We start from the raw sequence: 15732 nt of genomic DNA, 5'->3' as shown, positions 1-15732 counted from the left end.
TTTCATTTGTCACTATTAAAATGTGCAGCAGACCTCAAATCGTATTCACAGCTTGCGAATACATGTGTTAATAATTACAACAGCTGTTAATCGTCAGTGTCCATTCCTTCAAACATAAATGCATGTAACACACAGACACTGTATGAACACAGACATTGTGTAATTCATTGAGACTCAATAACATCGGGGAAAGTTTACAATCCTATTTCTCTCCCTTCTCAGCCATTACTTCCCTTTCATGTCCTTAGGCTCTTATAAGTGTTTTCTCGTTCCTGTACTAGTTGTAAACAATCTTTTGCTGACTGTATTGTATCCCTGCTGCCTGCAGAATATCAGAGAGTGTTAGACCATTCAACATATTTCAAAAGCTTTCTCCAAATGCTACGAATATTGTAAACGTATGTTTGACTTTCTGTGACTTATCTTCTGAGTTAAGTCATTGCGTCAGTTTTGTCTCGAGTGTTCCTACTACTCTCCAGAACTGAAACTGATCTTCAACGAGTGCGACACCTACCACTGTCTCCATTCTTCTGTAGATAATTCGTGTCAGCATTTAGCGACCATGACTTTTTAAACTGATAGTTCAGTTATAATCACACCTGTCAGCACCTGACTTATTTGTATCTACTATAACATTTTACTTAATGTCAGAGTATTTCGCTCATCTAGTACCTTGCACACGAGATGGAATAGTTTTGTCACGGCTCTCTCTCCAAAAGTTCTGTATAATTCTCAGTGAAAGTGTTTTACTTCAGCGACCTTGTTTTGCATGAAGTTTTTCAGTGCTTTGCCATATTCTTCTGATAGTATCATGTCTCACAGCTCATCTTCATCTACTTACTGTTCCCTTTCCATAATACTGTCTTCGTGTTCATTTTCCTATACAGCCCTTCTACATACTAGTTCAACGTGCTATCATTCTCTTGTCTGCTCAGTATTAGCTTAACTGTGAGCTCTTTATATTCATACGGCTTCTTGTCTTTTCTCCAAAGGTCTCTTTAAAAATCGCTCTGAGCACTATGGGACTTAACTGCTGAGGTCTTCAGTCCCCTAGAACTTAGAACTACTTAAACCTAACTAACCTAAGGACATCACACACATCCATGCCCGAGGCAGGATTCGAACCTGCGACCGTAGCGGTCGCACAAATCCAGACTGTAGCGACTAGAACCGCGCGGCCACCCCGACCGGCAGGTCTCTTTGATTTTGCCATAGGGGACATCTATCTTTCTGCTAGTCAGGTATGTTTCTTTAGCTTTGCATTTGTCCTGCAGCCATACCCTATTGGCCTTTTTACACTTTCTGTCATTTCATATTTTATAAGTCTGTAATCCCTTTCGCCGTCTTCATTCATTGCATGTTTATATTTTCTCCTTTCATCAATAAATTTCAATAGCCCCGATGTTATTCGAGAAATTACAGTAGACTTTGTCTTTTTCCTTATTTGATCCTGTACTGTCATCCATATTTCGTTTCTCAAAGCTGGCAATTCGTGTTTTATTGCATTTTTTTCCCCTTGCACTGCAGTTGAACATCGCCTAATGCTCCTTCTGAAACTATGAACAAACTCTTGTTCTGTCAATTAATCTCGTTCCATTTCATTAATTTCGTACCTTAGGCACTGTTCCTTCCAAAAAATCATAGCCATCTCCTACGTAACATGAGCATGTTGAATGCACACCACTATACTCTAGACATTGGTACTCTTTGGCACGTTGAAAGCATTAATTTTACAAACTGCAGTGTCTCATACACTGCAGCATAATGAGAAATACGGAATCTCTTTGCTGAGGTTTACAGATTAGTCACAGGACCGTTCCTGCAAACATCACACACACAATTTAGTAAACGTAAAAGAAAATAGATACGTACATTGGTCAGCCAGGACATTATGACCATCTACCTAACAGCTGGTATGCCCACCTTTGGTACGGATAACAGTGGCGACGTGTCGATAGCAGTGGCGACACATTGTGGCATGGAAACATTGAGGCCTGCCTAGGTCGCTGGAGGGAGTTGACACTACATCTGCACACACAAGTCACCTAATTTTGGTAAATTCCGCGGGGGGGGGGGGGGCGGAGGGGGGGGCAATGAGCTCTCACGCCGTATGTAATCACATCCAAGATGTGTTCAATCAGATTCGGATCTGCCGTGTTGTGGGGTCCCAGCGCATCAATTGGAAATCGCCGCAGTGTTCCTCGAACAACTCCATCTCACTCTTGTCCTTGTGACATGGCACGTTATCTAGCTGGAAATTGCCCCTGCCTTAGGGAAACATGATCGTCATGAGGGGGTGTACGTGGTCTGCAACCAGTGTGCGACACTCCTTGGCCGTCATGGTATCTTGCACGAGGTGCAAGGGATCCATGGATGCCCACGTAACGTCCTCCAGAGCATAATAGAGCCGCCGCCAGCTTGTTTCCATCCCGCAGTACAGGTGTTAAGGAGCTGTTTCCCTGGAAAACGACGGATTCACGTCCTCCAATCGGCATGATAAAGAAGGTTTAGGGATTCATCAGACCATGCAACGCTCTGCTACTGCACCGACGTCCAGTGCCGATGGTTACATGTCCATTTCAGTCGTAGCTGCCGACGTCGTGGTGTTACCACTGGCATATGCATGGGTCGTCGGCTGTAGACGCCCATCGTTAGGAGTGTTCATCGCACTGCTTGTTCAGGCACATTTGTCCTCTGCCCAGCGTTAAAGTCTGACGTCAGTTCCGCCCAGTTCGCTGCCTGTCGTGTTTTACCAGTCTGCCCAGCCCATGATGTGCGATATTTGTAATGAGAAGTGGCCGCTCAACCCTACGACATCTGGACGTGGTTTCACCTTGGTTTCGGCAGTGTTGAAGACACTCGACGTAGGACTCCTCAAAAACCCGACAAGTCGTGCAGTTTCCGGAGCGCTCGTGCCGAGCCTCCGGGCCATCGCAGTATGCCCTCGGACAAACTCAGACACATCGCGCGCCTTCCCCATTCTACACTCGGACAGCACGCTCACTGATACTACATGCACACTGCATGTGTCTGACTAACAGTCAGACCACCTCGCCAGGTGACACTCCTGTCGCCTGGACGGGCTTATATCGACGGTAGGGTGGTTGTCATAATGTTCCGGCTGATCACCGTATGTGAATGACCACCACTTAACAGTCAACAAGCCGAATTGGTACTTCCTGCAGACGATATTGCAATAAATCCCGTTACAGAGAAAGCTACAGAAGAGACTGTAAATGAAGTTTTTCGAAGAATTATTAAGTGGTTGTCAGAAAATGGACTCTATAAATTAAAGAAAAAAACATATACTATATTCCGTTCTATACGACAAATGCACTGAAGCGCCAAGGAAACCGGTGTAGGCTTGCGTATTCAAACCCAGAGATATGTAAACAGGCAGAATACGGGGCTACAGTTGGCAACACCCATATAAGACGACAAGTGTCTGGCGCAGTTGCTAGATCGGTTACTGCTGCTATAATGGCAGGTTATTAAGATTTGAGTGAGTTTGAACGTGGTGTTATAGTCGGCGTGCGAGCGATGGGACACAGCATCTCCGTCGTTGCGATTAAGTGAGGATTTTCCCTTATGACTATTTCACGAGTGTACCGTGAATATCAGGAATCCGATAAAATATCAAATTTCTGACATCGCTGCAGCCGGAAAAAGATCCTCCAAGGACCAACGACGACTGAAACAGGTCGTTCAACGTGACACAAGTGAAATCCTTCCGCATATTGCTGTAGATTTCAGTGCTGGGCCATCGTCTGGTGTTAGTTTGCGAACCATTCAACGAAAAGTCATTGATATGTGCTTTCGGAGCAGAAGACCTACTCGTCTACCCTTGATGACTGGCTCGCCTGGGCCAGTCAACACAGAGATTGGACGATTGATGACTGGAAACATGTTGTCTGGTCTGAAGAGTCTCGTTTCAAACTTTATCGAGCGGATGGACGTTTAGGGGTATGGAGCCAACCTCATGAATGCATGGATCCTGCATGTCAGCAGGGGAGTGTTCAAGCTGGTGGAGGCTCTGGTGGTGTGGCGTGTGTGCAGGTGGAGTGAAATGGGACTCCTGATACGTCTAGATACGACCTTGACAGGTGACGTGTACTTAAGCATCGTGTCTGATCACCTGCATCCATTCATGTCCATTGTGCAATCCGACGGACTTGGGAAATTCCAGCAGGCAATGTGACTCCCCACACGTCCAGAATTTATACAGAGTGGCCTTTCTGAGTGTAAACAATTTCGCTGGCCACCAAATTCCCCAGGCATAAGCATTACTTAACATACCTAGGATGTGAGACATTAACTTTTCTCAGCGAATCGAATGTTCAAATAACTTACGGGTTTGCTACCGGGTGACGTCGTCCAACACCGCCTATATTTCGACAGGAGCACACCCTGCCATTCTCAAGGCACAAATGCAAGGAAGAAAAAATGTGCATGCAAATTTAATACCTCGGTTCAAAGAGGAGAATCAAGGAAGACACCACACACAGAACAAGTGTCAACACAACCAAAGATAACCAACATCAGAAATATCGATAGTTACTATTAATCAACAGGTGAGGTAGCACTAATTCTGTCCCTCTGTTTTTTGATGAGAGACAGAGCCGGATTCCAAGACAGAGGGACAGAATTAGTGCTACTTCACCTGTTGATTAATAGTAACTATCGATATTTCTGATGTTGGTTATCTTTGGTTGTGTTGACACTTGTTCTGTGTGTGGTGTCTTCCTTGATTCTCCTCTTTGAAACGAGGTATTAAATTTGCTTGCACATTTCTTCTTCCTTGCATTTGTGCCTTGAGAATGGCAGGGTGTGCTCCTGTCGAAATATCGGCGGTGTTCGACGACGTCACCCGGTAGCAAACCCGTAAGTTATTTGAATACCTAAGATGCCTTGCAACGTGCTGTTCATAAGAGATCTGCACCTTCGTGTACTCTTACGGATTTATGGATAGTCCTGGAGGATTCATGGTGTAAATTTCCTCCAGCACTATTTCAGACATGCCAAGTCGTGCTGTGGTACTTCTGCGTGCTCACGGGGGCCCTACACGATGTTCGGTAGGTACACAAGTTTCATTGGCTCTTCGGTGTACTTATACGAACAACTGACATAGCACATGAGCAGGAGTGAGTAAATAGGGTAGAATGCTCTAAATTTTCGGGTGTACATATTGATGAAAACTTGAACTGGAAGAACCATTTACTGGGGTTAAACTAAACAACAATATGGTCATTAATGTTAACAATAAACACGTATACATCCTGTAAACTGACTCGTTCCACTTCATTGCCATAAAAGAATCGTTCAAATGATCTATGCAGGATGCAGCTAACTAACTAACTGTGTTGTTGACAGGGCCCTTTGTACCCATCACTGCACGCTCTGGTGGCGCAGTGGGGACCGCCACAGGAGAAGGGCAAGTTCGTCTGGAGTATGCTCGGTGAGTTTCATCTACATCTACAGCCATACGCTGCAAACATATGTGAAGTGCATGGCAGAGGGTGGTAAGTCCCAGCGTACCAGTTGTTAAGGCTGCGTCTCATTTCATTCATGTATGGAGTGTGGGAAGTGTGACTGTTTACCTCTGTTCGCGCTGTAATTAATCTTGCCCGGGAGCGGTGTGTAGGAGGCTGCAATGTGTTCCCCGAGCCATCATGTAAAGCCTATTCTTCAAACTCTGTAAATAGACTTTATCGAGATAGTTTGCACCTATCTTAACATGTCTGCCAGTCCAGTTTCTTCGTCATCTCTGTGACATTTTCCCACGGATCAAACAAACCTGTAACTTTTCGTCCTGCCCTTCGCTGTATTCATTTAACATCCCCTGTTAGTCCAAATTGGTACAGGTCCCACATGTATGGGAAATATTCTAGGATGGGTCGCAAGGGTGTTTACTAAGCAATCTGCTTTGTAGACTGAATACTTTCTTCTAGTATTGTACAAATAAACCGAAGTCTGCCATCCGCTTTAGGTACGACTCAGCCTATGTGATCGTTCCGTTTCATATCCGTATAAAGTGTTCCACCCAGGTATCTGTATGAGTTGTCCGCATCCAAGTGTAATTCGTTGATACTGTGATCATAGGACACAGCACTATGAAGTTCACAGTTTTATTGTGTTGAACATTTAAAGCAAGTTGCCAATTTTTGCAACTCTTTGAAATCTTATCAAGGTCTGACTGAATATAGTCATTCAGTATTTGAGACCTGCAACAAACTTTACACATAATTTCTATTTGACGCCACCCGCAATATGATGAAAGGAGAAACGTTTATCACTTACCACATTTTCGCTGTTCGTTATTACGTCAGGCATGATGTTTTAATTTATAACTTTTTTACCACTAACGGTGTTCGGGACACATTTTTCAGACAGTGTTCACATGTACCACTGAACATAATTCCAAAATTAAATCATTGTGCGATACATAGTTGAGGATCTATGACGTTAGAAACACTGAAATGCGTTAAAAATTGCATGACGTTTTAATTTATTATTACTAACCTGCTGAACTGAGATAGAAAAACATAAACTGGTTTATGAATCGTGTGGTACAAATAGTTATTGATTTGAAGAATACTACGCAAATTAGGGAAAATATTTACTCTTTGGAAAAGCCGTGTACTGTTGGATTTTGAACTTGATCGTATTTGTGAAAATGGATTCATTGTTTGGTATGTGCAACTTGATACGATTCAAAGCAATGAACACAATGATTATGCCGGCCGCGGTGGTCTAGCGGTTCTAGGCGCTACAGTCTGGAACCGCGCGACCGCTACGGTCGCAGGTTCGAATCCTGCCTCGGGCATGGATGTGTGTGATGTCCTTAGGTTAGTTAGGTTTAAGTAGTTCTAAGTTCTAGGGGACTGATGACCACAGTTGTTAAGTCCCATAGTGCTCAGAGCCATTTTTGAACAATGCTTATGCAATCTTCAGTGTTATATAAATCCTCCCAGTCTATGGCTGTGGAGCAGCAACCTTAGTGACATATTTCTGTAATGATAACTGTCTAGGTTTTAATGATAGCAGAAGCTTTATTGGCACGTTTCTTCTTTTCGAGGCATGTTCAGGATTTTTACATGGGAAAACTACATAAACTAGATTAGAGGTGTCCTGTGTATCATGAGAAAGTTGTTAACTTTTTAAAAAATTTGTACCGAGTTTGTCAGAAGTGATGGTCAATAATTCAGGCATGAAAATTACATGTCAAAAGTAGCTAAAAAGCTCCAATAAACAAGGGTCCGCAAATCGACCGTTGCCGAGGTATCCTGTTACTTCGAGTGGGAACCAGCTGTAAACGCCCATGGATACCGTGATATTTACGTTGGTATCTTAAGGTTTGGGATCGACAATCTGTTTTTTTTCCGTCAATAAATTTCACCATCAGCCGCATATTTTATGATATGCCTGAAGATGGCAAAATGAATTGCCGAAACTGGTTGCTTTCAGAATAAAATAAAATATCTTAAAATATACGGCTATTGGTGAAGTTAATTGACACTGAAAGTACTTACCAGCTCATGTCCCTTGGCCGTGATGGACCAACAGAGATCGACTTTCTGTTTGTTTACGCATGCCCAACTACTTCCCTTTCCCCCTCCGTGCACTGTGCCGTACCGGCCTGACAATCAAAATGGTTCAAATGGCTCTGAGCACTATGCGACTTTACTTCTGAGTTCATCAGTCGCCTAGAACTTAGGTTAGTTTGGTTTAATTAGTTCTAAGGACATCACACACATCCATGCCCGAGGCAGGATTCGAACCTACGAACGTAGCGGTAGCTCGGTTCCAGACTGTAGCGCCTAGAACCGCAAGGCCACTCAGGCCGGCCTTGACAATCAGTTACGATCGTGAAGACACCATGGTCAGAGGTGACACCACTGAAGAGTAGGCTTGATGTGTGGCAAAGCGAATGGCAGTGGCTTTGAGGCTGCTCGATTGTACAAAGAAGCACCGCAGGCAGCCCGTCAGATTTTACATTGGCAAGTACTCTGTCCACATCATATCCAGCGAGTGCAGCCCTCAACAACACAGACTTCCCTCATAAAGAAAATTTCTGCCAATGGATGGAACAATAGTGTACCCTGAATCTCCTGTTTGTAAGCAGTATTCTGTTCGCAGATGAGGCTGGATTTACTCGTACTTTTAACTACCATAACTGCAAGAAGAATATAATAATTCCAATCCCAAAGAAAGCAGGCGTTGACAGATGTGAAAATTACCCAACTATCAGTTTAATAAGTAACGGCTGAAAAATAATAAAGCAAGTTCTTTACAGACGAATGGAAAAACTGGTAGAAGCCGACCTCGGGGAAGATCACTTTGCATTCCGTAGAAATGTTGGAACACGTGAGGCAATACTGAGCTTACGACTTATTTAGAAGCTAGATAAGAAAAGGCAAACCTATGTTTCTAGTATTTATAGACTTAGAGAAAGCTTTTGACAATGTTGACTGGAATACTCTCTTTCAAATTCTAAAGGTGGCAGGGGTAAAATACACGGAGCGAAAGGCTATTTGCAATTTTTACAGAAACCAGATGGCAATTATAAGAGTTGAGGGGCTTGAAAGGGAAGCAGTGGTTTGGAAGGGAGTAAGTCAGGGCTGTAGGCTATCCCCGATACTATTCAATCTGTATATTGAGCAAGCAGTGAAGGAAACAAAAGAAAAATTCGGAGTAGGTATTAAAATCCATGGAGAAGAAATAAAAACTTTGAGGTTCGCCGATGACATTGAAATTCTGTCAGAGACAGCAAAGGACTTGGAAGAGCAGTTGAACGGATTAGACAGTGTCTTGAAAGGAGGATATAAGATGAACATCAGCAAAAGCAATACGAGGATAATGGAATGTAGTCGAATTAAGTCGGGTGATGCTGAGGGAATTAGATTAGGAAATGAGACACTTAAAAGTAGTAAAGGAGTTTTGCTATTTGGGGAGCAAAATAACTGATGATGGTCGAAGTAGAGAGGATATAAAACGTAGACTGGCAATGGCAAGGAAAGCGTTTCTGAAGAAGAGAAATTTGTTAACATCGAGTATTGATTTAAGTGTCAGGAAATAGTTTCTGAAATAATTGTATGGAATGTAGCCATGTATGGAAGTGAAACATGGCCGATAAATAGTTTTGACAAAAAGAGAATAGAACCTTTCGAAATGTGGTGCTACAGAAGAATGCTGAAGATTAGATGGGTAGACCACATAACGAATGATGAGGTACTGAGTAGGATTGGGGAGAAGAGGAGTTTGTGGCACAACTTGACTAGAAGAAGAGATCGGTTGGTAGGACATGTTCTGAGGCATCAAGGGATCACAAATTTAGTATTGGAGGGCAGCGTGGAGGGTAAAAATCGTAGAGGGAGACCAAGAGATGAATACACTAAGCAGATTCAGAAGGATGTAGGCTGCAGTACGTACTGGGAGATGAAAAAGCTTGCACAGGATAGAGTAGCATGGAGAGCTGCATCAAACCAGTCTCAGGACTGAAGACCGCAACAACAACAACTGTCACGTTTGCGCCGATGTCAATCCTAACGCAACACACCGTATCACGACATCAGCAGTGTCATTCGTTCAACTTCTGGGCAGAACTGCTCTGAGACCTCACAATTGGACCACACTTCCTATCATACAGACTAACCAGGCAGCAGCACATGCGGTTTCTGCGGACTGTACTTCCAGAAGTACATCATGATATCCCACTGAACTAACCCCTGAACGTGTGGTTCACGCATGACGGTGCTCCAGCACTTTTTCATTTACGAGTGCGCCGGCGTCTAACTCGGACGGATGGTTAACATTGGATAGATAGAGGAAGGCCTGTGCCATGGCCTCCAACGTCTCAGGATTTAATTCCCATGGATTTCTGTGTGCGGCGTCTTGTCAAAAGTCTGGTTGCGCTAGCGAGGTCAACTCTGTTGAGGCATTACGCTTGCGGATTGAAGCAGCTTTCCAGCATTTCCAGAATTCCCCTGGACTGGCTGATAGGATTCGCAACTCATTTCATGTATAAGTTGAATGTTGGATTCAGACGCATGGACAACATTTCAGAGACCTACTTTAACGTTTAGAGACGCCATGAGTTCCTAGACACTGATGAACCGCAACAGGAAACAGGGGCTCATTTGTGCACCCATGTTTATTGGAGCTTTTTAGCTATTTTTGGCCTGTACTTTCCGTGTGTGAATTATTGACCATCGCTTCTGAAATGCCTTGTATAAAAACCAGAGTGAAGGGGGACATTAGTCACCAACAGTCAACATTGTGATATGCACTAGAAGACAAAAATAAAATAATTTGAAAAAAAACTTTGCACAGTCCAACAGCGAAAAGCCAAGCACGTAGTGGACCCGTGAAGAGACGACGATTCTTACCTGGGACGAAAGGAAGCAGCTAGACTGTGCCACACTTGTAACCTTGAAACATAAATATTAGAATATAAATTCTGGTGGCCTAGAATACTTGGGCGCATGTGCGCCCGCTACGTCAAACCGGCAAGCACGACGCTGCCGACGCAATGGAGGGAATCTGAGCTATGCAGCGTTTACATTTTCGGATACACAATAAATCGGAATAAAGAAAAAATATGTAGTGGTAATTAAATGAATTCATTAAATGAAAAATGAATTTAAAAGAGGTGATAGAAGTAAAGTAGACATTTAAATAGGGAATACACTGAAGAGTCAAAGAAACTGGTACACTTGCCTAATATCGTGTAGGGCCCCCGCGAGCACGCGGAACTACCGCAGCACGACGTGCCATGGACTCGACTAATGTCTGAAGTAGTGCTGGAGGGAACTGACACCATGAATCCTGCAGGGCTGTCCATAAATCCGCAAGAGCACCATGGGGTGGAGACCTCTTCTGAACAGCGCGTTGCAAGGCAGCCCAGATACGCTCAATAATGTTCATGTCTAGGGAGTTTCTCGTGGCCATCGGAAGTGTTTAAACTCAGAAGAGCTTTCCTGGAGCCACTCTGTATCAATTCTGGACGTGTGGCGTGTCACATTGTCCTTCGGGAATCGCCCAAGTCCGTCGGAATGTAGGATGGACATGAATGGATGCAGGTGATCGGGCTGGATGCTTAAGTGCAGGTACCTCTCAGAGTCGTATCTAGACGTATCAGGGGTCCCACATCACTCCAACTGCACACGCCCCATATTGTATCCTGCCTAGTTCTCAAGGAAGGGGTGTCTAGGAAACTTGGTTCTCGGATCGCTAGACAAAGGTTCAAGCAAAACGTATTATACAGTTTTGTTATGAAATGAACCAATGACAATACATAACTTTGAACAATACATAGATGTGTTACAAGCAAAGGGTGACAAGGAATAGAATCAATGTCCTTCAATATAACGATTCCAATACAAGTGAAGTAATATAGTGAATGCTCTTATTCAGGTCGCTGGTCTTGACGCTTCTCTAGATCTGCATAGAAATGGATTAGAGATGGGGCCCCTCCACGCCCGCACCAACGTGGCGACCAAACCAAAAGCTCTACTGTCATTTCCTTCAACATGTTAGCTATCAAGTAAGTGGATCACAGGATGCTGGGCTGTGATGTTATCCGTGCGCCTGGGCAAGACTACGCATTAACACGGTCCATCAGGTGACAGATAGTGGACGAAACGCGAGTGAGAGTAGCGATTTGAAGAGCAGAGGGAAAAAAGTACCAAGGCTCTTGCCGTGGGAAAAAACCTCTGCGACAGTGGGATGGGTAGTAAGAGCAGTAGCGGCTTACTAGCTGCGATAGTTCATGCAAGGTTGGATTTGTTAGTATGGGTATCGTGCATCATTACCGTGGTAAGCGATGGCGATGTATCCCAGTTGCTGCAGCCGCTACATTCCTGGAACAATCAAGATCGTTATATAGTAGTGGGAGATCGGCCATAGATCATCTCACTGTGTGGGGGATGTGTGGAGCTTGTCTGCATGCAGTGTACGGTACGGCTTCCCTGCGTGGTGCCAGTTATTCGGCAAGTTTGTTCCAACTCGATATCCAGTATTAGTGTCTGATTAACAGGAGCTCACCTGTGCCGTTGTGTTTGCGTGTACTTGGCCATAGATGTTAGGCCCTTACAAGAATGTCTTTTGGTCTTTTATGTTTCCATCTATGGTTGTGGTCGTAGTTCCCCAGATTCAGAATAAACGGGTTCTGCGAATGTCTGGAGTTTCTGTATGGTCTTGTGGTGAGCTTGTGGATTACCTGGGTCGCGACCAGTCGGGACGTCGCTGCAGTCACGTTGTCGTCCTAGAGAGGGGTCGTTCAGCGTGTAATTGGCTGACGTCTTCTTCACAACCCTCTCCGCTCCGTCGTTTCCGACAGCGTGCCGGCGCTTTACTTTACTCCGGAACACCCCACTCCATTACAGAGCCTCCACCGTCTTAAATAGTCCCCTGTTAACATGGACGGTCAATTGATTCATAAGGTTGTCTCCATACCCGTACACGTCCATCCGCTTGATACCATCGGAAACGAGAATCGTCCGATCGGGCAAAATGTTTCCAGTCATCAACAGTCCATAATCGGTGTTAGCGGGCCCAGGAGAGGTGTAAAGCTTTGTGTTGTGCGGTCATCAAGGGTAGAAGAGTGGGCCTTCTGCTCCGAAAGCCCGTATCGATAATGTTTCGTTGAATGGTTCGCAGGCTGACTCTTGTTGTTGGTGCAGCATTGAAATCTGCAGCCGTTTGAGGGAGGGGTGCACTTCTGTCACGTTGAACGAATCTCTTCAGTCGCCATTGGTACCGTTCTTGCAGGATCTTTTTCTGGCCGCAGTGATGTCACAGATCTGATGTCTTACAGGATTCCTGATATTCAGGGTACACTCGTGAAATGGTTGTGAAGCGTTGCGCCTTCGCATCGCTCCTGTCACTTGTTAGGACGATATCGTTATAGGCATGAGTCATCGACAGATGTCAACAGCTGACATGGACCTGAGTTTCAGAACTGCAAGTAGTTGTACTAGTAGGCGGCAGAGGTCAGCAGTTGATGGACAGTGCTAGCAGACGTAGTCAAAACAATGTTGTAAAGTTATGTTTGATTAATGTTTAATGTATTTCCATAATTATAATTGTTTTATATGTGTAGTAATTAGCAGTGTGAGAGTTGTTTGAGTGAAGAAGAACAGAAGTAAATGAAAATTGTTTTGTTTATTCACGAAGTACCAGTTAAAATATAGAGGGGATTTACTATAATTAAATGTGCTGTCAGTTCATGGTACTAATAAGTCGTGAGTAGAACACAAATTAATCGGTAATTTCAGAAGGAGTAATTTTATATTTGATACTTTTCCAAATTTATTTATTTAGCAATTGCCATAGAAAGTAATGCTTTACTATGATTGGTCATTGAAGTAAAGCGCGGGTTAGCGCGGGATAATAATGCAACCTGATTTGCTGTTTGTGATATCAGCCAATCAGAAAGATGCAGGCTCGCGCCAATCTAGGCTGGGAACAAAGCCTTTGATGTGATCTAAGGGGGTCGGGGCTGAGAGTTAGAACTAGAAACATCTCATTGAAAGCAGCTCCGACGAAAGTACTGTAAAATCGCGGAAAAATGCTGATTACAGGGTCGCGAAGTAGTACGAAGTGTATTTAAGTGAATGGTATAGTGGAAGTCGTGTGGAATTTCGGATGAAATATCAAAATTACAACATTTCACTGTTAGTTAAAACCGCGTGGCGTGTTGTGCGATCTAAGACTGGAACAGGTATTCCGTGTAGAGCAGAGTGGACAACATTTGAGCGAGCATTTTCATAACTAAACGATCCGGTGAACTCTGTTAATTTCGGTAACAGGTGTAAATACCATAAACTGGCTACGTGTGTGATTGTGGTGTGCGTGTGGACTTTACATTGTGTTGCCACTTAGTACGGACTTGGCAATATTAACTGTGATCTTTATCGTAAAAATACACCCGAAAATTTACATTGCCAAGTTAAAACTTTTATTTCAGTACTAGCCACATCCCGTTTATCGGACAAGTCTATGTAGCGACCTGCAATAGACAGTAGTGGTCTAGTATTTTCTACTACAGCTTTTAGCTAGACAAATGAACATTGCTGGACACTGGAAGGGCGGTAAAAATAAACGTGCCGCACCGCAGTTGTACGAGAAAACCGCCACTTCATCGCTACCTCGGAGATGCTGTGTCCCATCGCTCGTGCGCCGACTGTAACACCACGTTCAGACTCATTTAAATCTTGATGACCTGTCGTTGTAGCGGAAGTACTCGATCTAACAACCGAGGCAGGCACTCGTTGTCTTATACAGAGGTTACCGACCGCTGCGCCGTATTCCGCCTGTTTACATCTCTCTCTATTTGAGTACGCATGGTTATACCGTCTTGTTTGGCGCTTCAGTGTATCTAACACGTGGCGCCATCTTCAGCGTCATTAATCCATACTTCCACACTATTTGTGGCATAACTTAAACGTTCCATAATGTACACTGCACGAAGTAATAAGATAGCCATGTGGACATAAACAGATGGCGGTAATATGCCGTACTCGAGGTACAAAAGGGCAGTGTATTGGCAGAGCTGTCGTTTGTACTAAGGTGATTCATGTGAAAAGGTTTCCGTCGTGATTATGGGCGCACGACGGCCATTAACAGACTTTGAACGCGGTGTGGCAGCTGGAGGTAGACACACGAGACGTTCCATTTCGGAGATCGTTAGGGAACTGAATATTCCGAGGCCCCCAGTGTCAAGAGTGCGCCGAGAATAGCAATTTTCCGGCATTACCTCTCACCACGGTCAACGCAGCGGCCGATGGCCTTTACTTAACGAACGGAAGCAGCGACGTGTGCGTAGAGGTGCCAGTGTTAACAGACAAGTAACACTGCACGAAATAACCGCAGAAATCAGTATGGGGCGTACGAGGAACGTTTCCGTCACGACAGTGCTGGAAATGTGGCGCTAATGGGCTATGGCAGCAGACGGCCGACGCGAGTGGCTTTGCTAACAGCACGACATGGCCTGCACCGCCTCTCATGGGCTCGTGACCACATCGGTTGGACTATAGACGGCTGGAAAACGGTGGTGTGGTCAGGTGAGTCTAGATATCAGTTAATAACAGTTGATTGCTGTGTTTGATTGTGGCGCAGACCCCAAGAAGCTGTGGACTCAAGTTGTCGACAGGGCACTATGCAAGCTTGTGGTGGCTCCATAATGGAATGGGCTGAATTTACATGCGATGGATTGGGTGCTTTGGTCCAAATGAACCGATGATTGACTGGGAGTGGTTATGTTGGGCCACTTGGAAACGAAAATCTGCTCTGGTCTGCACTCCAATACCACCCATAAGGGTTCGATAATGTTAAAGTCTGGGTACTGTGCTGGCCAGGGAAGACGCTGCAGCTCCGTTGCATACGCCTCATACCACGATTGTTGTGTCCTGGCTGTGTGAATGGTGCATTATCTCCCTGAAATACGGTATCATTGTTGGGAACAACATTTGAATCATGGGGTGTACCTGATCACCTAAAATGTTCACATAATCTTTGGCTGTAACACGGCCTTTGAGAGTAAAGATGGGACCATTAGAATACAATGACATGGCTTCCCACACCATCACACTTCCATCTCCATGCTTAGCGGTTGGAAGCATGCAATCAGGATGGTAGGCCCCTTTTGGCGTTCTCTAGACGTAATCCCGGCCCGATGTTGCAAATAACGAAAACGTTGACTAGGTAGACCATGTGACGTGTTTCCACTGATCA

The 15732-nt window shown here is 44.5% G+C and overlaps 1 protein-coding gene across 1 annotated transcript in view; it reads left to right on the top strand.

The window, feature by feature from the left end:
- The window catches only part of LOC126278467 (putative inorganic phosphate cotransporter), a 247204-nt gene that overhangs the window by 146285 nt on the left and 85187 nt on the right, over positions 1 to 15732 (top strand). Inside the window, exon 5 of the mRNA XM_049978610.1 lies at positions 5371 to 5455. Within this exon, the coding sequence (XP_049834567.1) occupies positions 5371 to 5455 (85 nt within the window). The remainder of the gene's footprint in view (positions 1 to 5370; positions 5456 to 15732) is intronic.

This window comes from Schistocerca gregaria, chromosome 6 (genome assembly GCF_023897955.1).
Source record: "Schistocerca gregaria isolate iqSchGreg1 chromosome 6, iqSchGreg1.2, whole genome shotgun sequence".
Lineage (NCBI taxonomy): Eukaryota > Metazoa > Arthropoda > Insecta > Orthoptera > Acrididae > Schistocerca > Schistocerca gregaria.
The sequence above is the reverse complement of the archived record's forward strand: the minus strand, read 5'-3'. Positions and strand labels throughout refer to the sequence as shown.